Source organism: Eubalaena glacialis, chromosome 10 (assembly GCF_028564815.1).
Source record: "Eubalaena glacialis isolate mEubGla1 chromosome 10, mEubGla1.1.hap2.+ XY, whole genome shotgun sequence".
NCBI lineage: Eukaryota > Metazoa > Chordata > Mammalia > Artiodactyla > Balaenidae > Eubalaena > Eubalaena glacialis.
The window spans coordinates 113,382,556-113,406,381 of NC_083725.1; the positions used below are offsets into that span (position 1 = coordinate 113,382,556).

The 23,826-nt window shown below is 49.9% G+C and overlaps 2 protein-coding genes across 4 annotated transcripts; both read left to right on the forward strand.

The window, feature by feature from the left end:
- Window positions 1–5,604: 5,604 nt before the first annotated feature.
- POLR2G (RNA polymerase II subunit G) lies at window positions 5,605–8,713 on the forward strand. The gene is made up of 8 exons (XM_061203521.1): window positions 5,605–5,711; window positions 5,845–5,954; window positions 6,928–7,087; window positions 7,673–7,723; window positions 7,829–7,894; window positions 7,999–8,070; window positions 8,254–8,287; window positions 8,493–8,713. Exons 1-8 carry the CDS (start codon window positions 5,700–5,702, stop codon window positions 8,504–8,506), a joined length of 519 nt encoding a protein of 172 aa, XP_061059504.1. The 5' UTR covers window positions 5,605–5,699; the 3' UTR covers window positions 8,507–8,713.
- A 4,068-nt stretch (window positions 8,714–12,781) lies between these two features.
- TAF6L (TATA-box binding protein associated factor 6 like) lies at window positions 12,782–23,818 on the forward strand. Of its 3 annotated transcripts, none has more exons than XM_061201890.1 (12): window positions 12,782–12,901; window positions 13,638–13,698; window positions 15,279–15,438; window positions 15,782–15,868; window positions 16,536–16,686; window positions 16,842–16,892; window positions 17,458–17,552; window positions 19,017–19,091; window positions 19,233–19,453; window positions 19,804–19,936; window positions 22,762–22,890; window positions 23,009–23,818. In XM_061201890.1, the coding sequence occupies exons 2-12, from the start codon at window positions 13,691–13,693 to the stop codon at window positions 23,777–23,779; spliced, it is 1,881 nt and encodes a 626-aa protein (XP_061057873.1). In that variant the 5' UTR covers window positions 12,782–12,901; window positions 13,638–13,690; the 3' UTR covers window positions 23,780–23,818. The 3 variants fall into 3 exon arrangements, with proteins under 3 accessions (XP_061057873.1, XP_061057875.1, XP_061057874.1); XM_061201891.1 differs by lacking the exon at window positions 12,782–12,901 and adding an exon at window positions 13,094–13,105; XM_061201892.1 differs by lacking the exon at window positions 13,638–13,698.
- The last annotated feature ends 8 nt before the right edge of the window (window positions 23,819–23,826 follow it).

Below are 23,826 nucleotides of genomic sequence, written 5' to 3' on the forward strand. Positions count from 1 at the left end.
TGAGAGTCAAGAGGAAAAAGGATTCAAGGATGGCTAAAATCTTTGCATGAGCAATGGTGTGGCTGACAGCCATTTTCTGAGATGGGGACAATGGGGTAGGAAAATGGAGAGTTCTGTTTTGACGCTTTAGGTAGAGCTTTCCCTCAGCCAGTTAGACTTGTGAGCTTAAAGATCAGGAGAAACACTGGGGCTGGAGATAATACATTGAGAGTGTCATCAGCATATAGATGGTATTGAAAGCCAGGGCACTGGAGGGAAAACCCTTGTAGGAGAGAAGGCTGTGGAGCTGCTAAGCAGTGAGGAGCATAGGCTGTGCAGGAAGCTTAAGCAGTCATGTTTCTACAGGTTCAGAAGAGATCAGAATGAAGATGAATCTGAGATTGGGCACAAAGACTGTGTGCTTGACACACTCTGGGGTTGCCAAACATACTGGACCTAGATTTTTAAAATTATAGTTATTTTGGGAATTCCCTGGCGGTCCAGTGGTTAGGACTTCACGCTTCCACTACAGGGGACACAGGTTCCATCCCTGGTCGGGGAACTAAGATTCTATATGCCGTGTGGCGCAGCCAAAAAAAAAAAAAGATTACATTTATTTTAACCTCTGTATAAATCCCTTTGGTCAACACAGACTAGTGGCCACTGTGGCTTAATAAGCCTAGTGTGTGCTAGATTTCAGCCTCTCTCACACCCAGGCGCACCATTAAGCAGGACACAACTCGTTGGTTTTGCTTCTCAAAACTGGAATATACAAACCCCCACCCTGGGGTACACAGAGCTACAGGATGCCAGGAAGCATCTTTCTAGAGCACCATTCAGTCAGATTTTTTTGATAAAAGTTTTTATCTGGGGAATAGGCATATTAAACTGGCATAGATAGACTATGGCACATGAAAAAAAAAAGTATGTAAATTTTAAAGCTAAAACAGAAGAAATTTCATACTTATTGCAGTAACTTTCCCCCAAGGAAAAAGGTTGAAAAGCTTTCTTCTATGCATTTTTGTATTGTAGAAATTAGAAAAATACCTACCATGTATTTAGTAGTTGTTAACTGCTAGCAATGTGCTAAACATATGATCTCTAATTCCATTATAGCCTTTCTTATCCCCATTAGACAGAAGAAGAGACTGAGGTTCTTGTGAGACTTGGTTAAGTAACTTGGCCAAGGTCACAAAGCTAATAAAAGGCAGAGCTGATAGGTCTATCTATCTTCAAAGTCACACCCTTAACCACTTTGTAGATTTGTCTTCCTGGAGTGTCCCCCAGGTGGTCCTCAGGGTTGTCATACCCGTGGCCAGAGGATTCAGACTCAGCTGGGGGCAGGATCATCCTAGCTGTTGGATGAACTGGTGGCACAGAAGCAGGAACCTAGAACCAGCGAGAGGCGCAGCTAGGATGGATGATCCTTGCTCAGAGATTGCCCTCCAGGGGCTGGACCTGCTGCTTGTGTATAAATCTTTGGGAGACACGTGACAGACATCATCACAAGGGCTCCTCTCTACCACTGTGTAGGTTGGCAAGACCTATCCTTGCAGCAGACTGTGTTCTCCAAGGTGGCCTTAACAAGATCTTCCCTCCCACATGCTCCTTTTACAATATGACATTGATGCTCCTTCCATCCGGTAAGATCTCTCACCTTGAGTCCAGGAGGGATTGTGACCCTCAGAGAGATGTGATGCTGTGGGACTTCTGAGGCTAAGTCATAAAAAGGGATAGAGCCTCCACCTGGTCCTCTTTGGATGCTTGCTCTTAGAACCCAGCCACCATGCTCTGAAGAACCCAGGCCACACGAAGAGGGCACCTGTAAGTGTTTCAGCCATAGCCACAACCAGGCTTCCAGCTAACAGCCAGCTTCAACTTGCCAGCCATGTGACTGAGCCATCTCAGAAGTGGATCCTCCAGTCCCCAGCGGAACTGCCCAGCTGATGTTGGCTGGAGCAGGAGTACACCTTCCCCACTGAGTCTTGCTCCAATTGTAGATTTATGAGATAAATAAACTACTGTGGTTGTTTTAAGCCACAAAGTTTTGGGGTGGTTTATTGTGCAACAAAAGTTAAATAAAACAATCCTTCAGTAAACTTTCTTTGTACTCCGAATCTCAATACAGCTGATTGTTCTCCACTGTTATTTTCTTTCTGTTCTAGCTTGTCTCTGATTCTGAAGCTTTGGAGGCAAAGAGATCAGGGCTTGGGGAGGATTTATCATGGCCAAACCATGCCTGGGGAGCTTGAAGAGATCATAATAGATTCAATATGAGAATGAGGTTCAGTCAACCCATATTTGTTAAACTCCATTATTTGCCAAGCGCACTGTTAGGTGCTAGAGATTCGATCACTGATGCAAATAGATCCCAAGCACCTGTTCTGTGCCAGGGGCTCTTCTAGGCATCAGGGATATAGAGGAACACAACAGACAGGAATCCCTGCCCTTCTTGAGGGGAAACAGGCAATATGCACATACATAAATTAATAAGATGATGCTAAATAGGGCTCAGTTCTGGGAAGAAAACAAAACAAAGCAATACAATAGGAGAGTGATTGGGGTGTGGCTACTTGAGTCAGGGTAGTCATGGAAGGCCTCTTGGAAGTGGTGATATTGAGCTTATAACTGAAAAATGAGAAGGAGCTCCCCCATCCCCATCAGGTGAAAATCAGAGCCAATAGCATTTTAGGCATAGGAAACAGCAAGTGCATTGGTCTCAAGGTGGGAGAGGAGGCCAATGTGGCTGGAGTGGAGAAAGCAAGAGGAAGAGAGGCAGAAAATAGAGTTGGCTGAATCTGGGCCCTGCCTGGTTGGTCAGAGTGATGGTTTTATTCTAGTGCCCTGGGAAGCCATTGGGCCCTAAGTAGGGGATTGACATGACTTGACATGAGTTTTGAAAAGATCACTCTTGGCAAATAAGCACATGAAAAGATGTTCAACATCCTTAGTCATTAGGGGAATGAAAATTAAAACCACAATGAGATACTATCACACTTATTAGAATAGCAAACAAATAAATAAACCCTGCTGACAATACCAAGTGCTGGTGAGGATATCAGAGCAACTGGAACTCTTATACCTACATAGACAATTATATAACATTTACACCACACAGACACAGTAGGTGTAAATAACCTCAAGAACATTGATAATAGTAAACTATGTTAAATAGGAAGTGATGAGTTTTAAGTATTTATTGCTAATGATTCTGACTCTAATTACAATGTGTGGTTTTTTTCCCCCACACTTCCAAGCAATTCTCAAACACCAGCTGAGTGTCCTACGATTTAACTCAATTCTGACACCATCGACACGGAGATAGCATCAGATTCCACAGGTTAAGGGCTCAGTCCTACAAGACTGCCCTCCACTTCAGATGGCAATAGTCGGTCCCGGTTGTCATCTGTCCATCTGACTGGCTATAGATTGAAGGTTCCAAAGACCACCCCCCAGCCCACCTCCTTGGGTTCAATTAATTTGCTAGAGTGGCTCACAGAACTCAAAGAAACATTTCACTTACTAGATTACCACTTTATTATAAAAGACCCTAACTCAGGAAGAGCCACATAGAAACGATGCCTAGGGTGTGGGATGGGGAAAGGGCATGGAGCTTCCATGCGCTCTCTGAGCTCACCACTCTCCCCAGTTCTCCAGGTCTTCACCAACGCCAAACTCTCTGAACCCCATCCTTTTGGGTTTTTATGGAGATTTTCACTCCATAGGCAGGGTTGATTAATTCATTAGCCAGGTCAGGGAGTTGAGACTGAAAGTTCCAACCCTCCAGTCACTTGGTTGTTTCCCCTGGTTTAGGTGCTTTCCAAAAGTCACCTCATTAACATAAACTCGGGTGTGGTTGAAAGGGGCTTGTTATGAATATCAAGACACATTCATCATCTTATCACTTAGGCAATTCCAAGGGTTTAGGAGCTCTGTGACAGAAACGGGGAAAAAGACCAAATATATATATATTTATTGTAAATCACAGTATCACACTTTTGTTTCTTTCTAACTTTTTATTATGAACAATTTCAAATACACAAAAGTAGTAGGAAAAGTGTAAGAAACCACCGTTATCCATCATCTGGCTTCAACGATTATCAATATATTGCCAAACTTGTTTCATCTACACCTCTGCCTTTGTTTTTTAGTATAATTCATTTAATTGTAAGTTGACAATTAAATTATTGTTAACATTTTAAAAATATCTATTTATTTATTTTGGCTGCGCTGGGTCTTAGTTGCGGCATGCAGGATTTTTAGTTGCAGCATGCAGACTTAGTTGAGGCATGCGGGATCTAGTTCCCCTACCAGGGATCGAACCCGGACCCCCAGCATTGAGAGGGCGGAGTCTTACCCACTGGGCCACCAGGGAAGTCCCAAGACAATTAAATTTTTAATAATGGTTGTGTTTACCCACTGGCTTGCAAAATTCCTGAAATATTAACAGCTGGCTTTTGTAGGGGGCTCCAGCACACCACTGTCAGCAGGTAAGGTTGCTTTTGCGGGGAGGCTGGCTTTGAAAAGAGGAAAGGAGGGAGTCGGGGCTGTTGAGGCCCTGCCCTCCGTCCCGCCATCTGCTTCCTTATGTGGTTGCAGGTGCAGGGGATCCCCAAGGAGTCTGAGCAGCTGACTGGTGACCTCAATCATTCTAGGAAATGCGCAGCGTCAATGGAAACTGGTGTGTGGCAGCTCTAAGAAAGCATGAGGTCTCTGTTCGTGCAGGAGGGAAGGTCAGGCTTTCTTACAACATACAAAAACTTAGGCAACAGGGAGTTTGCTCAAGGTCACAGAGACTGTCTGGGCTTTAGAACGAGCTGCTCTTGCTGAGCCTTTATCATAGGTCCGCGTCTCATGGTGTTTCTGCCTTTCTTCCCATGGCCCTTTTATCAGTCAGGGTCTCAGCAGGGCACAGACCGCATGCTCACTCTGGTTAACTGAGGTGAGTTTAATAAAGGGACTATCTACAAAACTGTGAGCAGAGCTGAAGGAACAGACAAGGCTCACCAGTTCTCTAGGCCCTTGGGTGTAAGGGGGCGGACGAGGGGGCGAGAGGGGGGTTGAGAGGAGTGCAGTGACTTGAGGTTCTCTTCACACCTGGAGGGGGCGCTGCCTTCTGGGCTCCGACTTTGCGGGTTTCATCTCTAAACTACCAGAGCCAGGCAATGAATGCCTGAATATGCAAGAGTCCTGGAGTCAGGCATTCTGAATTTGAATCCCGACCCTGAGTGACCTCAACCTTCTGAGCCTGGGACCTTCTTTGTAAATGGGAGTAATAACAAAGCCTGCCTGGTGGGGTTGCTGTAAGGATTAAATGAGATAAGAACAGCTACTTACTATGCTTACTATGTGAAAGCAGTCTTCAACTATTTGCTGAATGAATAGATTCTGCTAAAGCGCTTTATTTATGCCATCTCTCATTAATTAATTAATCCCTTTTAAAAGGATTTTCTGAGCATCTAGTCTACGCCGGACACTGATAATTTGCGGGAGTCCGGCATTTCGACCGCTGTTGGGCTGGACAGAGGGGAGGAGCTTCACGGATTCCCCGCCCACAACAGCGAGGCTCAATGGGGTCCGTGGAGGAGGCGAGTCCCTCCCACTTCTCCGGGGCAGTCCCGGAAGCGGGCTTGGGGTAGTTGCTGTATTTCCGGTCGGTCTGGAGGCTCCGCTCCCGCCGCTGCTGTAGGCCCGGCTGCTGTCCGGCCTCCTCCGGGAAGATGTTCTACCACGTGAGCAGGGCACGGGGTGGCGGCGAGGGCAGGGTCGAGAGGAGGAGAGAAGCGGAGGACCGGGACTAGGGGCCGCTTCTTGCCTCACATTCCTGCCGCTCCTAGCCTGGTCTCCATCCCCGTTTCCCCGCAGATCTCCCTGGAGCACGAGATCCTGCTGCACCCACGCTACTTCGGCCCCAACCTGCTCAACACGGTGAAGCAAAAGCTCTTCACCGAGGTGGAGGGGACCTGCACCGGCAAGTGAGTGTCGCGCCCGCCGTGCCGCCTAAGCAGTGAGCACACGTCTCCCTACGCCTGCATCCCCTCCCCAACTCCTACACATCCTGAAAGGTTCTGCTACCTACCCTGGCGAGCCCTCTCACCCTCCCAGGAGCCCCAGGCAGTTAGATGCTTCCTGGTTTGGGTTCCCACGATTCCCTCTGCGAAGCTGGATAACGGAGCTCCCTTCCTTCAGCCAAGATTGGTCATTCATTTACTCTGCAAACATTTCTAAAGCTCCAGCTGTGTACCAGGCTCTGTGTCAGGCACTGGGAACAATGCAGTGAAAAAGATAGAATGAGGTCCGCCCTTGTGGAGCTCACAGTCTCTTTTGATTCTGCTCTTTTTCTGTATCCCAGGGACCTGGCATGGCACATCTTGGGCCTCACTAAAGGTTTGTTGAATGAATGAGTGAGCAGGAAAAAGCAGATTGAGAGTTAGGGGGAGGAAGGAAGAGGACTGAGACTTGACCATCTCTGGGCTCTGCACAGAGGAGCCTCACACACGGTGATGTAAATGAGTGAGGATGAGCAGGGCTATAGAGTACTTGGGCCTCCAGCATCAGAGTAACTTGGGGTGTTCTTTGAACATACAGGTTCCTGAGCCTCATCTCATCCCTACAGCATCACGACTTTCTGGGAGAAGGCCTGGGAATATGCATTTTAATAAGTTTCTCCCAGGTGATTCTGAGGCATCTCCAAGATTGAGGTCTCTTGGCTCAAGGACTGCAGCCCTTTTGGACATTTATTGTGAAACTATGAGAGCAGCATTTGGCATTTTAGATGCTGATCATTGTCGTGTCTCCTATCTTGATTATTAAGCTCTGTGGGGCAGGGGTGCCATCTACTTCCCCTTTGTGCCGCCCCTTTACCCCCAGGCTCAGTGTCTCTTGTGGCAGATGGTTTTAGAGGCTTTTCCACACACAGTGCCTTTCTCTTTCTCATCCTCCTTGCAGGTATGGCTTTGTAATTGCTGTCACCACCATCGACAATATCGGTGCTGGTGTGATCCAGCCAGGCCGAGGCTTTGTCCTTTATCCAGTTAAGTACAAGGCCATTGTTTTCCGACCCTTTAAAGGGGAGGTCGTGGATGCCGTTGTCACTCAGGTCAACAAGGTAAGACCATCAGGGGAGGTAGTGGAAAGGTCCCTCCCTTAGAAGATCTGGGATGGATCTCAACTCGACTTGTTAATAGCTCTGTGTCTTTGGCCACATCACTTCTTTGTGCTTCAAGCTTCCTCACCTGTCAAATGGTATGGTAATCTTGCTCTGCCTCACTCAGGGGCATGTAAGTCATTATTGATAGTCAAAACAATAGTAGCCTCCATTGATTGAGTAGTTCCTCTGGGCCAGGTAATGTGCATAGCCTCACAGTGACTCTGTGAGGTGAGTGCTTTTATCCCTGTGCTTTTTTTCTCCAGGCTGAAGCTTGGAGAATTTGTCTACTGGCCAAGGTCATGTGGCCAACAGGTGTTCAAATCCCAAGTTCCGACAAGTTCTAGGCGTCAGCTGTTTACCACTACACTTCCTTAACTTAAAACGAAAGCTTGGAAAAAAGAAAGAAATGAAAACAAATGCCAAACTTCAGAGTGGTTTCAAAACATGAGGAATATTATTGATATTAGGGACCAGATAAGGACGGGAAGCTTAGAAGACTTTGGGGGACAAAAGAAAAAGCAAGGTCACTCATTTCCCTTCTAGGTTGGACTCTTCACAGAAATTGGGCCCATGTCCTGCTTCATCTCTCGACATGTAAGTCTAGGCACACTGGGTGGGTCTAAGGAGGAGACGGGTATCATGAGCATCTGTTGAAGCATCCTTTTAAAGTACTCTTACCCAGTTTCATCTTCCTTTCAGTCCATCCCGTCAGAGATGGAGTTTGATCCTAACTCCAACCCACCATGTTACAAGACAATGGATGAGGTAAGTGGGTGGGAAGAAGTCAGTGAGAGGGACAAGAGAATGAGCCACTCCGAGGGAGAGTACTGGCCTGGGGGTGTCTGAGGATACTGTTCCCTCCTCCCCAGGACATTGTGATTCAGCAGGATGATGAGATCCGCTTGAAGATTGTGGGGACCCGTGTGGACAAGAATGACATTGTGAGTCTCTTGCCTGCCTCTACCAGGCAGAGCTGATGATTTCTGCCTACCCAGAGTTCCTGGGGGTTTTGTGCTCTTCTGCCTGGAAGAAGAAATGGGTGGGCAGAAGGCCTGAGGCTGATGGTTAGAGGATAGCTCTGTGCTTGCTCTGGCTTCATTTCCTTTTTACCTTTCCTTCTGCAGTTTGCTATCGGCTCCCTGATGGATGATTACTTGGGTGAGTGTCAGGGTCATTGCCTGGAGGAGGGGTTTGTGGGTGCAGGGGGTGGATATGGGATTTAATGCCTGAACCACAGACGACAGAAACTCTCCTGTTGTCTGCTTGGAAGACCAAGGACATGTGCCTCTTGGGATGGGACGTCGATGGTTAGGGCTGCCCCAAGCTCTGGGTCTAACCAATGTGCCTTTCCTGTTCTCGGCAGGGCTTGTGAGCTGAGCACCATGACCTCCTACCTTGTTTGGTCCTTATCCAGGAGGTGTGACTGTCACACTTCCCGTGTTGTCCAGAGGCCCAGTCTGGCTGCTGTGGAGGAGGCAAGGAAGGTTTCTTGTCCTCAGAAGAAATCTGGCTCTTCTTGTGGCTTAGCAGCCACTCCCAGATTTCTGACTGTGTGTTCTAACCATAAAAGGTCCTTGATTCTCATGGAAGTGTCATCTCGTTCTTTCTTTGGTAAGAACAAGTCTGGGTTTATTTTGGGCCACGCCGTGCGGCATGTGCGATCTTAGTTGCCCGACCAGGGATTGAACCTGCGCCCCCTGTAGTGGATGCGCAGAGTCTTAACCACTGGACCGCCAGGGAAGACCCAGAACAACTCTTTTTTTAAAAAGGCTGGAGGACCAGTTGCTTGCTAGCCCCTCTTTTCTTGGCCTGATGCCTTAACTAGCTTCACCCACCAGGGGATCTGACTAACCCTTTTGCCAAGGTCTAAAGTTGACCTCACTAAAGGGAAGGCGCTAGTGTTGGGTCTTTGGCTTCCAGCAAATGATACTATCATTAGAGCCACTCTAAGCCCCAATCTATTTATTTATTTATTTATTTTTGGCTGCGTTGGGTCTTCGTTGCTGCGTGCGGGCTTTCTCTAGTTGCGGAGAACGGGGGCTACTCTTCATTCCGGTGCGCGGGCTTCTCATTGCAGTGGCTTCTCTTGTTGTGGAGCACGGGCTCTAGGTGCATGGGCTTCAGTAGTTGTGGTTTGTGGGCTCTAGAGCGCAGGCTCAGTAGTTGTGACGCACGGGCTTAGTTGCTCTGCAGCATGTGGGATCTTCCCGGACCAGGGCTCGAACCTGTGTCCCCTGCACTGGCAGGCGGATTCGTAACCACTGCGCTACCAGGGAAGTCCTAAGCCCCAGTCTAGTTTCAGAGTATTTGCCCTTTCCCCAGCCTTAAAAATAACCAAGAGTATAGCTGAGGAGAGGGAAGAGGAGACAGCAGGTAGGGAGAGGTGAATAATAGGACAGTAATGATACAGATTGTGGGGTCCCAGCCCTTCTTAGGATGGGCACATAAACTACAGCCTTTATTTGCTTATCAATTATTATACTAAACTGAACTGAAGATATGAAAGGGCTCATAATCTCCTTAGGGTAACACAACAGAAATACACGAAATAAGAAGATTAAGCAGACACGCTACCCTCCCTCACACTATGTCTTTGCAGTACTATTTGTCTACCTTGGAATGCCTTTTCCCAACCTACCTGCTTGCTGCCTAGGAATCTATCAAATCTCAGTCAATTTTTTTTCTTTTTTAAGCTTTCCTTGACTTGCTTGGGAAACAGAGCTGTGTAGTAGAAAGCACAGTATTTGGGTTGATACAGAGCTGGGTTGCATCCTAGCTGGGTGACCTTATGTTTCCTCATTGTAAAATGATCATATAACCCTCTTTGGATAGTTGCTGCTAGTATCAGAGATTGTATGTGCAAGTGGCTGGCACAGAGCCTGGCCCATGATAGGTACTCAACTGTTAATTATAATTATTGTTATATGGTGCATATAAAGCTGTGATTATCACCTGGGGTGATCTTGGCCCCCAGGGGACATTTGGGAATGACATTTTTTGTTGTCACAACTGGGTGGGAATGCGACTGCCTTCTAGTGAGTAGAGGCCAGGCAGGCTGCTAATATCCTACAATGTATAGGACAGCCACCCCACAACAAAGAATTATCTGGCCCCAAATGTCAACCGTGCCAAGGTCCAGACCTGTTATGAAGCATCCAGAATACTGCCTTTAACCTGGTAAGGAAAAGGCATTTGAATGTGTTTCCCTTCCCCTCGCCTCACCACTCCTGGACGGAGGTAGGCTCTTCCATTCATACCTCTATAGTATGTCACAAAACACATTATTTCCTTATTGTCTCCCTTTCCATTTTTTTATTACATAAAATTTCAATTATTTTATTGAGATAATTATAGATTCATATGCATCCCTTTGATTTTTGTATCTCCAGTTCTCAGCACTGTGCCGGTTTTCCCAAGTGTGTTGAACCCAGGAAAGTTTCTGTGCTGGATTTGCAATGAATTTTGCCACGGAAACAATGTTCAAGTTGTGAAACCACTTCCCAACACTGAGTTGATTACAGAGTTGATTACACAGGTTGCAGGGATTTTGCCTAGGCCCTAAACATGTGTCTCACTGAAAGTAAAGTTCTTCCCAAGTTCTCAAAGGGAATCATGCATCTGTAAATTGTGTCGGGGATACCCCAGTAGTAAAACCAGGCCAGAAGGAAGAGACTGATGGACAGAGAAGCAGCTCATGGAAATGCTGGTGAGGATATGGGGTGTGGCACTGAGAAGGCTGGCACTGGATGGGGAAGTGAGTAAGTGGGGATGGCCTGGAGATGGTCCTGGACTCTTCTGATCTTTTAAGGTTTGGTACTAGGCGAGTCTGGAAGTTACAGCCTCTTTTTTTTTTTGGCCATGCAGCTTTGGGATCTTAGTTCCCTGACCAGGGATTTAACCCAGGCCCTCAGCAGTGAAAGCACAGAGTCTTAACCGCTGGACCACCAGGGAATTCCCAGGAAGTTACAGCCTCTTAAAGAGGTCATAGGCTTAATAGTGACAGGAGTATGTGCCTGGTAACATGTTAAATCCTTTACACACATTATTGAATTTTCACAACAGTTCCATGTAACATTCTGTCACCCCACTTGACAGATGATAAAACAGGTCGGAGGGATGAACTAAACATGCCTAAGGTCACACAACTAATGAGTAGTGGAGCTGTTATTTTTAAAAAATTTTTTAATCGTCTAACTCTAAAACCGTCATAGCTTTTCTTGCCAGGCACTGGGTGGCTGGGGAGTGAGTGGGAGCCACCTTTCTCCCATCTATGGCCATGTGGGTCTCATTACTGCTTTGACTCAAGCTGGAGGCACATCAGCCCCAGACAGCTCGCATACAGCTTTACTGCATCCTACAGGCCCGCAGGCCATCCTCTCTTCATTGTCTCACCCTGCCAAGGTTGCCAGTGGCTGTCCCTACCAATAACACCTTTGCAAGGAGGTCTGCCAGCAGCCAGGAGATCTGAGCTGATCTCAGACTCAGAACCTTAGAGGAGGCCCCCCTTCCCTTCATGCATAGGTGGGCAGACACTCCAGTGACCAAGCACAGTCCTGAAACTACTCCAAGTAACATTCTGAATATGACTGGAAGAGACTCAGCAGGGCCACAGTCCCCTTAGGTGGTGTTTCTATGGCAACCCCAGTCCCATCCATCTGGCTTTCTCAGCTCTGGTCTCAGAGGATCTTCTTTTCTAGAAGCAGCAGCATCTAACCCTGAGAGGGAGAAGGGCAAGGATGTATACATTCATGCTCCCCTACAGAAAGCTCCTTTCTATAATAGACCATTGCAAATGGTCCCATCTTGGATGAACATAAAGGAATTAATTCACTGTCTGCCCCGTGATGTGTGAGTGAAAATTCAACTACCAACTGTCAATCTACATTTTATCTCATTTAATCTACAATAACCCCTGTGAGGTGGGTATTATCACTCCATTTTGTAGATGGGGGAAATGCGCTTAGGTAATTTGCTCAAAAGCAGTATCAGAGTTTGAACCCGTGTCGGTCTGACTCACTAAGCCCACTGCTTTTCAATTGAGAACTGTCCCAATTCGGGAAAGCGTGTGCGTGTAAAACGGTCAAGGAAGTGTGCGAGGTAGGTGAGGGCTTATATTTGGCTTATTGGACAGAAATGGGGAGGATACGAGGTAGGGTGCCCGAATGGGTAGAGCCCTGGAGTCTAGAGCTTGCACGGGGTGTGTTTGGCCCAGTCAGAAGACCCTTTTGCCGGCAGAGAATACCTACTGAGAGCCCCATCCAACCTTCCGGAAGGGGAAGTGGCAGGTGATGTGGGAGAGGTAAGTTGATCCCCACCAAGCGGGCAGCAAAACTAACGCAGACGCCAAAGTCTAAAGCATCAATGCATTCGTGTAAATGCAAGTGCTCTGAAACTCAGGAGTAGACAAGGGAATGCGGACGCTTTCCTCGAGAACATGGTTATTAAAACGTACACCGAACCATACACACCCCGCAAAGCTCCCAAGAGCTGTTGCTTTAAGAAGCGCGAGTCTTCAGCATCACGTGACCTCTGGCGCCCTGAGCCTTTTACAGCGCCATCACAGTGGCCAATCGGGTAGCGGGAAGTCTTCCGGTGGGCGGGAACTCTTCAAGGCGCTCGTCAATTGGCTGTGTTTGTAGAGGGAGGAGCCTGAGCGCCGAGAGAGGGAATTAGTGCGAGCTCGGTGAGTGGGAGCCAGCGCCGCTGCCACCACCGTCACCGTCACCGTTACCGCCGTCTCGGTAACCGCCTTCGCCGTGCCGGAGCCCTCAGGTGAGCAGGCCCTCGAAGGCCCGTCCTGCTGTGGGCCGCGCGCTCACCGGCCTCGGAGCCAGCTCCGCTGGGGGCCCGCCCCCTTCGCTGACCACGTGACCCAATTTCGGTAACCTCTGACCTCCTCCCCCGTACCCCACCACCTCTAGATCTAGGATGAAGCGAGGCTGGGTGGGAGGATGCGCATCACGGAGGCCGGTAGAGGTCAGTTCCCACGCCTCGTTAACAGTATGGCTAGTGGCTGAGGATGTGGAGGAGGAGGTTGAAGAGCGGGAGACCTTGGTCGGAGCCCGGACTTTGCGGATTGTAATGTGGGCACGTAACAGGGAAAACCCCTCGGCGCCTTCCGTGTGGGCAGGACTTCGTGCTCCCATTTTACAGGTGGAGAAAGAAGCTTAACAATTATCCATTGGCGGGTTTCCAACGCCAAGTCTCCTGGCTGGGAATCCAGGCCTTGTTCCCCACACAGCCCACCGCTCCTCATGATTAGAACGATAGTTGAGTTCTTGCTCCCTACCCAGGTAGTGCACGCCAGATGATTTTGGGAAAGTCATTTAACTTTTAACCTCTTTGAGCTTTGATTTCCTTGGCTGTGAAATAGACATAATATTTACATAATACCTATCTCATTGTTAATGTGGACAAAATGAGGCGTAAGCCATATAAAGCACTTAGCTCGATGCCTCAGGCATAGCATGTGCTTAGAAAAATCGCTATTCTTTATTCGTTTTTTCAGCAAGTGTTTATTGAGGGCGTGTTATGTGCAGACGCAGTGCCTGACAGCTGGGGATGCAAAGGTGAGCAAAAAGGCATGATCCTTGCTGGCATGGAGCTTACAATCTAGTGGGGAGGTAGGTGTTAATCGGAAAGTTACAGAAGTATATAATTACAAACTGTTAACTGCTTTGGGAGGTAAAGTACTGGCCCATGGTGGGGGTCTGAGAAGAGTTCCCTGAGCAAGCGACATTTGAGACTGAGATCTAAAGGAGCGACTAGGAGCTCACTGGACAAAGGGATTGGGGGTAGAGGAGGAGAGCGTTTCAAGTCCAGGAAACAATGTATGAACGTCCTGAAATAAGGTGTTTTTGAGGAAATGGAAAGAGGCCACGGGTATGCAGAACACGAGAGAGTGGAAAAAGGTGTTTGCAGATGTAGCCACACATGCGGGGCCTTGGAGCCATGGCACAGGTTAGTTTTTTATTCCAAAGGCAATGAGGAGCCATTGGGAGAAATGCTGCAGGGAGACCAGGTAGGGTGCCCACTGGATTTAGGGACCTGGAGGTCACTGGTGACCCACTGAGCCTTGTCAGAGAGGAGTGGTGGGGCAGTGCCTGGGTGGGTCACTGTGAAGCTGGGTGGGCGTCGCTGCCCATGGTGCTGATGCCTCACTTTGGTCCGTGAGGGCCAACCTTCTAATTGTGGGCTGTGCTGTTGGAGTAGTCACCAGCTGCTGTTTTCGTGCCTTCTTATTCTGCCATATCCTGTGAACGGAAGAGCAGGTTCCTGCGTTTAGGGCTCATAGCCAAACTGGGGAAGACCAGACACATGGGCGGAAAGCCCAGCTACTAAAAGCCTGACAGTCCCAGATGGCACATAGGGCAGGAAGACCTCAAAGGACAGACTGCTTCTGCCTTAGGAAAGAAAGAGGAGGGTGTGGGGGCTTGGAGTAAGGTGGGGGACAGACCAGCCCAAGCCCTGGCAGTGGGGCGCAAGGCAGGTTGGAAGACACGAGGCGGCCTTACTGGGGGGACGGGTCAGCTTGATCAGCTGTGGGGATTTGGGACCAAACACGGTATGCTGAGCCAGGGAGTTGGGACTCCTTTTATGAGTGGTGGAGAAGTATTGAAGATTTTTGAGCAAGGGACTGTCAGGGTAAAAGTCTTTTCATCAGTGTTTAGTCCGTAGCGGTTGTAGCAAGGATCAGAAGGAAAAAGGCATGAAGTTTTTGTTTATTAGTAGTGATTGTAACATTTTCCATTTGTGTAGCGTTCTAGACCCTGAGTTTCTCCTACCTCATTTCCTTTCATCCTCACCTCAACCCTGTGAGTTAGGGAGGGCAGGGATTATTGCCACTATTTTACCAGGGCTCAGCCAGGTTCACATCGGAGGTGGTAGAGCAGGGCTGGGACCCAGTTCTGTGCAACCCAAGGCCAGGCAGTTTCTCAGGTGGCACTGTTGTCTGCCCTCTGGTCCAGCTCAAGTCTGTTTCTTGCTCTGAGCCTCAGGTTTACTCACCTGGACACTCAGAGCCATTGTGACTCCTTGTTCAGGGATTCTGGAGCAAGAGCATCAAGACTGGTGTCGAGGGCCTTGAGTCAGGCTCCCAGGCTCTGAGGGAGCCTGGGCTGGCCTTTCACACCTCCCTCCCCGCTCCCAGCTCCATCGGGGCCATGTCGGAGCGAGAAGAGCGGCGGTTTGTGGAGATCCCTCGGGAGTCCGTCCGGCTCATGGCAGAGAGCACAGGCCTGGAGCTGAGCGATGAGGTGGCGGCCCTGCTTGCGGAGGACGTGTGCTACCGTCTCAGAGAGGCCACCCAGGTACACTCCCCCTCTCCTTGTCCCTCCCTTTGACTGCCCCCTCCCCCAGGGGTTTATTCAGCAAGTATATGTCAGGCACCTACTCCCCGCTCAGAGGGAATGCAGTGGAGGCGGTCCCCGCCCTCTCCAGAGCCCACTTCCAGCCAGCTGGGCTTCCAGCGAACAGAGCGCTTGCTGGGCATCTCCTCGTGTGCTGCTTACCACACACCTGCTGGGCAGGCCAGGCAGGTTCATAGTCACATCCTGCACGTGAGAAACTGAGTCACAGGGAGGAGATGTGACGTTGGGAGTTGTTTGTCCCCTGTTCCCTGTCCCTTGACCGACTCTGTTCCTCCCCTCCCAGAATAGCTCTCAATTCATGAAACACACCAAACGGCGGAAGCTGACTGTGGAGGATTTCAACAGGGCCCTCAGATGGAGCAGTGTGGAGGTGAGTGGGGTGCCGGCTGCGGAAGGCTCAGTTGGCACGAGCCCTCCTGCACGCCCAGCTCAGGGCTGGCAGTGCAGCGAGATGTGAAGACCCAGTGCACACACGAGGGAAGGTCACAGCCACCACAGCACATGTGCCGGGCCCAGCCCGCAAGGGCCAGGAGTTCAGAGAGGGAGAGGCGGCCACGGAGGCCAGGAGGTTAGGGAAGGTTTCTTGGAAGAGATGGAACTTGAGCTGAACCTGAAAGGGAGGCTGGGATTAGACTAAGTCACAAGGAAAAGAGGGCATTCTGGGTGAGGGAGGGGCCTGAGCACAAGTGTAGGGGTTAGAATGTCCTGCATAGCTGTTCCGGGGCGGTGGGTCCAGGGGGGAAGATCATGTTTAGAAGAGAAGAGGGTTTTCAAAGTTGGGCACGTGTGAGGTGGAGGACCAGCAGCCTGGGGGTGGGGTTCTGAGTCCCTGTGGATCCGTGAGGAGGGACCACATTCTACTCCTTGACTCAGCGAACACCGGATGCTCCAGCCAAGTTCCCAGTGAAGGGCCTGGATCCCCGGGCATCCCCCCTCTTCTCAGGACCTCTGGACTTCCCGCAAACATAGGCTCCGTGCCCTGGTCGGTAGAGCACCTCTTCCCTCCCTGGATTCGGCCCAATCGTCTCTTCACTCAGGCTGTGTGTGGTTATGGGTCCCAGGAGGCGCTGCCCCTGCGCCCTGCCAGGGAGGGTGAGCTCTACTTCCCCGAGGACCGAGAGGTGAACCTGGTGGAGCTGGCCCTGGCCACCAACATCCCCAAAGGCTGCGCCGAGACAGCTGTGAGAGGTGACCGCCGGGGTCCTGCGTGGGGTGGGGACAGGAGTTGGGTTGTCGGAGGAGTGGTGATGGGCTGGCTGGTGGATGGGGCGGAACTCAGAAGGGTGGGTGGTATTACAAGGGGCAGAACCCCAGGCTGACCCATCTCTCTGCTCTGGTTCTAGTTCATGTCTCCTACCTAGATGGCAAAGGGAACCTGGCCCCTCAAGGATCGGGTAAGGGGCAGTGTGGGGAATGGGCCCTCTGCCTGGACGTTCCTCCCTTAGGAGCTGAGGGTGGTGCCTCTACACCTCTGAGTCTTCATCTGACAAGAATTTTCCGTGCCTGAGGGGTGCCTGCCCTGAGTGGGCGCTGCTCCCTGCCCCGAGGCCTCAGAGTTGGAGATAGCGTCCCAGACTTAAGACCAATCGTGATGCCATGTTGGATGCTAGTACAGAAGTCTGGGCAGCTTGCTGGGGTCCCTGAGGTGTCACACTTCCAGGGTCTGCTGAATGGAGCTTCACAGAGCCTGAGGCTTATGACCTTGGAACTCAGGGACTAAGCAGGAGTCTGCCCAGCAGAGGACAGGTGGGAGGCAGCGTACAGAGCTGGGTGTGGAGAGCTTGCAAGGTCAGGGCTGAGCAGGCTGCTCAGAGGGGCTGGCAACTCTGTGCTCCGGGAGTCCTGTTGGAACGGGCTCCTTGTGGGGGTGTGGGAATGGCGGTGGTTGCTGGGGGGAGGCGGGGAGGCTGGGAGAGGGCAGGGCTCCACCCTGACCACCTTCTGCCCACCCTCTGGCAGTGCCCAGCGCTGTGTCTTCACTGACTGATGACCTTCTCAAGTACTACCAGCAGGTGACTCGGGCTGTGCTGGGGGATGATCCACAGCTGATGAAGGTGAGCACGTGGGCCTGAATTGGGGCACAAAGTCCAACTTTCAAATCCTCATGGAATTCCTTCAGATGCCTCCTTCTGTCCTCTGAACGCCGAGTGACTGATGTGGGCAGAAGCTGCTCTTGGTGGCGGCGTGCTGCTCTGTGGCTGGCCCTCCGCCAGCGCTGACTCCTCTGCCTACTCTAGTAGGAACCCTTGTTCCTTAGGGAATGGGCAGCTCAGCAGGGCCCTGTGGGGGGCTCAGGTGGTCAGCCTCCCCACGCCTTAATCCAGAGCCCACCCTTTGGGGCATCTGTTGACCTGGAGCCACATGGGGCATCCACATGGTAGCTTTCATTTGCCTGGACTTGAGAGGGAAAGGAGAAGAGGAAGTAGAGGGAGCCAGGTTAGGGTGCCTGGCCAGACCTCATGCCAACCCTGCTGCTTTAGCCTCTTGGGCTCCACAGGGCCCGCTGGACAGTGCCCGTGCCAGGCCTCTTCTGTCCAGAGTCAGATGAGGACTAGTTTGGTGGTCTGCTTGACCATGTGGCCTCTCTCTGTTTGAGGGTTTTACATCTTCCATGTCTGGCTGCTGCTGTTACTTCCCTTGCAAAGTTAGGACTGTTGTTACTATACTTCCCTGCCTTAGAAACTTGGCTGCTGGTCTCCAGGCAACAGTGCAGTGGCTGGATGTGGGGCCTGGGAGCTGAGCTCCTTCCTCACTAGCTGCTGTCCGCTTTCACAGAACCTGAACTTAGGGTCTTTATCCAGAGGAGTTGGAAGGGCACAGGTGGTGGAGGTTCAGGGCTAAGATGGTTTTACTCATTTACCTACTCTCTTTTTTCTGCTTATCAGAGTAGTACCAGGGGACTTCCCTGGTGGTCCAGTGGTTGAGAATCCGCCTTCCAATGCAGGGGACATGGGTTCGATACCTGGTCAGGGAACTAAGGTCCCACATGCCGCGGGGCAACTAAGCCTATGTGCTGCAACTACTCAGCTCGCACGCCACAACTAGGGAGGAGCAGTTACGCCACAACTAAGACCCAACGCAGCCAAAAAAAAAAAAGTAATACCAGCATATGTTTATAATAGAAGTACTGTAATATAAAATCATACAAAGTAGAAAGTGAAATTCTGTAGAATCACCCACCCACCTTTTTTTTGGTATGTATAAACTATACATAGTTTACCATCAACCAGTGGTATTATACTAAACGTCTGGTTTTAGAATAACTGCTTTACTCAGTTAAAAATATGTTGGACGTTTAGGTTGTATTCAGTTTATTATTACATTACAGACAGTGCTATCTGTATGTGGGTATGTGTGAGTGGGTTTCTTTTGTAGTGGGTTAAATTTGTAGAATTGCTGAGTCACAGAGTTTGAACGTTTAAAATTTTACTACATAGGTGCTAAATTGTTCTTTAAAAAAAAATGTCAGTTTATACTTGGGGCTGGTGGACCGTGCAGTGTGGCCCCTTCCATTTCAGGTTGCTCTCCAGGACTTGCAGACCAACTCGAAGATCGCAGCGCTCCTGCCGTACTTTGTTTATGTGGTCAGTGGGGTAAGTGACCAGACTGCAGGGGAGGACGTTTCGTGGGGAGGAGATGATGCAGCAGCCTGTGGGGCTCACGGCAGGTGCCACCAGAAGAGCAGGCTCTTGTGCGCCCTTGTGTCCCCCTAAGGAGCCCTCTCTTCCCGACAGGTGAAATCTGTAAGCCACGACCTGGAGCAGCTACACCGGCTCTTGCAAGTGGCACGGAGCCTAGTTCGGAACCCACACCTCTGCCTGGGGCCCTATGTCCGCTCCCTGGTAGGCAGTGTCCTCTACTGTGTCCTGGAGCCACTGGCTGCCTCCATCAACCCGCTGAATGACCACTGGACTCTGCGGGATGGAGCTGCCCTCCTGCTCAGCCACATCTTCTGGTAGCTACTGGGCCTAGTGCTGATCAAAGGGCAGGACTGCTGCAGAGCTGAGTGGGTTGGGGTAGATGGGGTGAAACTTCTGGCTTTGAGGCTCTATGTTGAGAGGTCGGGAGCCTCTTCCCTTCGATCTTCCAAGCTGGTGTGCCATGGCACCCGGGGATTCTACACATGGGTGACGAACGTGCCAGGGGTTTGGTCCGTCAGCCCTCAGGTCCTGGGCCTCTCGGCCCAGACGCCTCTTTCACTCACCCCAGTGTGCCATACAGGTGCTGTTTTCTCGGTGTGCTGGGACTTGAGTCCAGCTGGGCAGTGCTGTGCCTCATTCCCCTGACTGAATGTTGCTCCCGCAGGACTCATGGGGACCTTGTAAGTGGCCTCTATCAGCAGATCCTGCTCTCCCTGCAGAAGGTCTTGGCAGATCCTGTGAGGCCTCTCTGCTCTCACTACGGGGCTGTGGTGGGGCTGCACGCCCTTGGCTGGAAGGTGAGGACCCTGGCTTTTCTCGCAGAGCTGTAAGAGCTCCCATTTGTAGTTAGAAAGTCTTTCTTGTCCAAGAACCTGTCATCTCTCTCCATTTTTTTGGGTCTTTCACTGTCTTTCAGGATCCTTTCATAATTTTCCCTGAAGAGAACCTACAAATACTTTATTCAGTTTATTCCTAGATTCTTGCTATTTTTGATACTGTTGTAATGGTGTCTTCTTTTCATGGTATTAATTTCTTACTGGTGTATAGAAACACAATTGACTCGTATATTGATTCAGCTACTTTATTAAACCATCATTTTTAACTGTGGATTATTCTGGATTTTTAAGGTAGATCATATCATGTGCAAATAATGACAGCTTTGTCTTTTTTAAAACTTATGCCTTTATTTATTTTTTTGAATTCTCTTTTTTTTTTTTTTTTGGGCCACACCACACGGCTTGTGAGATCTTAGTTTCCTGACCGGGGATCGAACCTGGGCCCTTGGCAGTGAAAGTGTTGAGTGAGTCCTAACCACTGGGCCACCAGGGAATTCCCAAACCTAATGCCTTTAATTTCTTTTTATTATTTTATTGTTAGGATCACTAATATCATTTTACATATGATGATAATGGGCATCCTTGTCTCATTTCCAATTTTAAAAAAAGTGTTAACAGTAACCTTTCCTACTTAGGCTGATGTTTACTTTGTGTGTTTATAGATAGATACCTTTCTCAGGTTAAGGAAATTATATTCTTAGTTTTATTATTACTTTATGTTAACTTTTATCAAATGGTCTTTCTGTATCTTTTGAATTGATCCTGAGGTTTTCCTGCTTTTATCTGTTAATGTGATTAATTGTATACATAGTGGTTTTTTTTTTTTTTTTTGTCTGCGTCACACAGCTTGTGGGATCTTAGTTCCCCAACCAGGGAATGAACCCCGGCCCCGGCAGTGAAAGCACTGAGTCCTAACCACTGGACTGCCAGGGAATTCCCTATATAGATTTTCTAATAGTAAACCATCTTTTTTTTTTTTTTTTTTTCACACACACTGTATTTTATTTTTACAAGAGATAAATAGACTGACACCAAGCATTGTACATGGATGACCACAACAAAAGCAACAATGATTGCAATTACCAAACATGAAACTAGTAAACCATCTTTACATTTCTAGGATAAACTCAATTTAGTCATGGTATAGTCTTTAAAAAAATGCAAAACTTTTATTGGAATATAATACATTTTTTATATACTGTTGGCTTTACTAAAATTTTATTTTATTATTATTATTTTTTAAATTATTATTTATATTTGTTTGCATTGGGTCTTTGTTGCTGTGCATGGGCTTTCTCTAGTTGTGGCGAGCGGGGGCTACTCTTCGCTGCGGTGCGCGGGCTTCTCATTGCGGTGGCTTCTCTTGTGGAGCACGGGCTCTAGGTGCGTGGGCTTCAGCAGTTGTGGCACATGGGCTCAGTAGTTGTGGCTCGTGGGCTCTAGAGCGCAGGCTCAGTAGTTGTGGCGCACGGGCTTAGCTGCTCCGCGGCAAGTGGGATCTTCCTGGACCAGGGCTCGAACCCGTGTCCCCTGCATTGGCAGGCGGGTTCTTAACCAGGGAAGCCCTTTACTAAAATTTTAAATGATTTATCTCTATTTATGAGTGAAATCAATCATTAAGTTTCCTCACATACTGTCCTTACATGGTTTTAGTATCAGGGTTATACTGGCTTTACGGGATGAGGTAGGGAGGGAGTATTTATTTTTTATAGTTTATAGTTTTAAATTAAATTTTATTTTATTTTATTGAGACGCTCTTTTCCTTGAATGTCTGTAGACTAAATTCTGGCATGGTGTTTTGTGGTTATTTTTAACTACTATGGTTACAGAATTATTTGAGCTTTCATATTTTTTTTTTTTTTTAAAGATTTCTTTATTTAATTTATTTTTGGCTGCGTTGGGTCTTAGTTGTGGCAGGCGGGATCTTTTCGTTGCGGCGCGCGGGCTTCTCTCTAGTTGTGGTGTGCAGGCTTCAGGGCGCGTGGGCTCTGTAGTTGTGGCACGTGGGTTCCAGAGCGCGTGGGTTCTAGTTGAGGCGTGCGAGCTCAGTAGTTGTGGCACAGAGGCTTAGTTGCCCCGCAGCATGTGGGATCTTAGTTCCCTGACCAGGGATCAAGCCCGCATCCCCTGCATTGTAAGGCGGATTCTGTACCACTGGACCACCAGGGAAGTCCCAAGCTTTCATCTTTCTTGAATCAGCATTAAGTTTTATTTTTCTAGGAACTTGTTAATTTTATCAACATTTTCAAATTCTCAGTCTGTGGCTAACCAAAGAACTTATCCATCTAAGCCTGTCACAGACGTCACCTGCTCTGTGAAGTCTTAATTGCTTTCACCTAAATTAAACATAGGATTTAAAATTATATAATCAGAGTCCAGGTCTCTGATCAGTTGTTTGTTTTTGCACAAGTGGTCTGAACTGAGTTCCGGGTTACATCTACGCCAGGACATTACTTGGCTGTATAGGGTAGCAGTTGGCCACTAAATTTCTCTGTTACCAGGGGGCATTACTTACACCCTCTTAGCCTTTGGCACATACGTCAGTGATAGTGGGGTCACTCTGTATTTGTTTTGTATGTCTTTGTACCCGATCTTTGTTCCCAGTGCTTAATTAAGGCTTGGGCATCCAGGAGCTTCCAAACGTTGGCTGAATATGCCAAGCAGGGAATTTAGGATTGAGCCCTAAATTCAGTACTGGAGATAAAAGTAGATCTTTCAGGGGAAATGGTACTTGGGAGGCAATAAGCAAAAAAGAGGCACTCACTGCATTCTTCTCTCCCTTCCAGGCAGTAGAGCGAGTCCTGTACCCACACCTGTCCACTTACTGGACAAATTTGCAGGCTGTGCTAGATGATTATTCCGTATCCAATGCCCAGGTTAAAGCGGATGGGCACAAAGTCTATGGAGCCATTCTGGTGAGTGCCCGCCCCTTCCAGCCTCTCCTCCCTGCGTGAGCACAGCAGCTCCGCTGGCTTACTCTGGGACGCTTGACAGGCCCAGGCTCCTCGTATCCTAGTCCCTCTGCTCTTGCAGGTGGCCGTAGAACGACTGCTGAAGATGAAGGCCCAGGCAGCAGAGCCCAACAAGGGTGGGCCAGGCAGCAGGGGGTGCCGGCGCTCAGACGACCTGCCCTGGGACAGCCTTCTCCTGCAGGAGTCTCCCTCCGGGGGCAGCGCAGAGCCTGGCTTTGGGTCTGGTCTCCCGCTGCCGCCAGGAGGCGCGGGGCCGGAGGCTCCTTCCGCTTCGGTGACCCTGGCGGACATCTACCGGGAGCTCTACGCCTTCTTCGGTGACAGCTTGGCCACCCGCTTTGGCACGGGTCAGCCCGCGCCCACGGCCCCGCGGCCGCCTGGGGACAAGAAGGAGCCGGCGGCCGCCCCGGACTCGGTGCGGAAGATGCCGCAGCTGACCGCCAACGCCATGGTCAGCCCGCAGGGCGACGAGAGCCCCCGGGGCGGAGGCCCCCCGTCGGCCTCTGCGCCCGCCGCCTCTGAGAGCAGGCCGCTGCCGCGCGTGCACCGGGCGCGGGGGGCGCCCCGGCAGCAGGGTCCGGGCGCCGGCACCCGCGACGTCTTCCAGAAGAGCCGTTTCGCCCCGCGCGGGGCCCCTCACTTCCGTTTCATCATCGCCGGGCGGCAAGCAGGGAGGCGATGCCGCGGGCGCCTCTTCCAGACTGCCTTCCCCGCGCCGTACGGGCCCAGCCCGGCCTCTCGTTACGTGCAGAAGCTGCCCATGATCGGCCGCACCGGCCGCCCGGCCCGCCGCTGGGCGCTCTCGGACTACTCGCTGTACCTGCCGCTTTGAGGCGGCGCTGGCTTCTGTGAATAAATCCCGCGCCCGGAAGTGATGTC

Coding starts and splice junctions, on each gene's coding strand:
- POLR2G (XM_061203521.1), top strand. Junction 7,088..7,672: donor TTGTCACTCAGGTCAACAAG/GTAAGACCATCA, acceptor TTTCCCTTCTAG/GTTGGACTCTTCACAGAAAT. Junction 7,724..7,828: donor CCTGCTTCATCTCTCGACAT/GTAAGTCTAGGC, acceptor TCTTCCTTTCAG/TCCATCCCGTCAGAGATGGA.
- TAF6L (XM_061201890.1), top strand. Junction 19,454..19,803: donor CTGCTCAGCCACATCTTCTG/GTAGCTACTGGG, acceptor TTGCTCCCGCAG/GACTCATGGGGACCTTGTAA. Junction 19,937..22,761: donor TGCACGCCCTTGGCTGGAAG/GTGAGGACCCTG, acceptor TCTCCCTTCCAG/GCAGTAGAGCGAGTCCTGTA.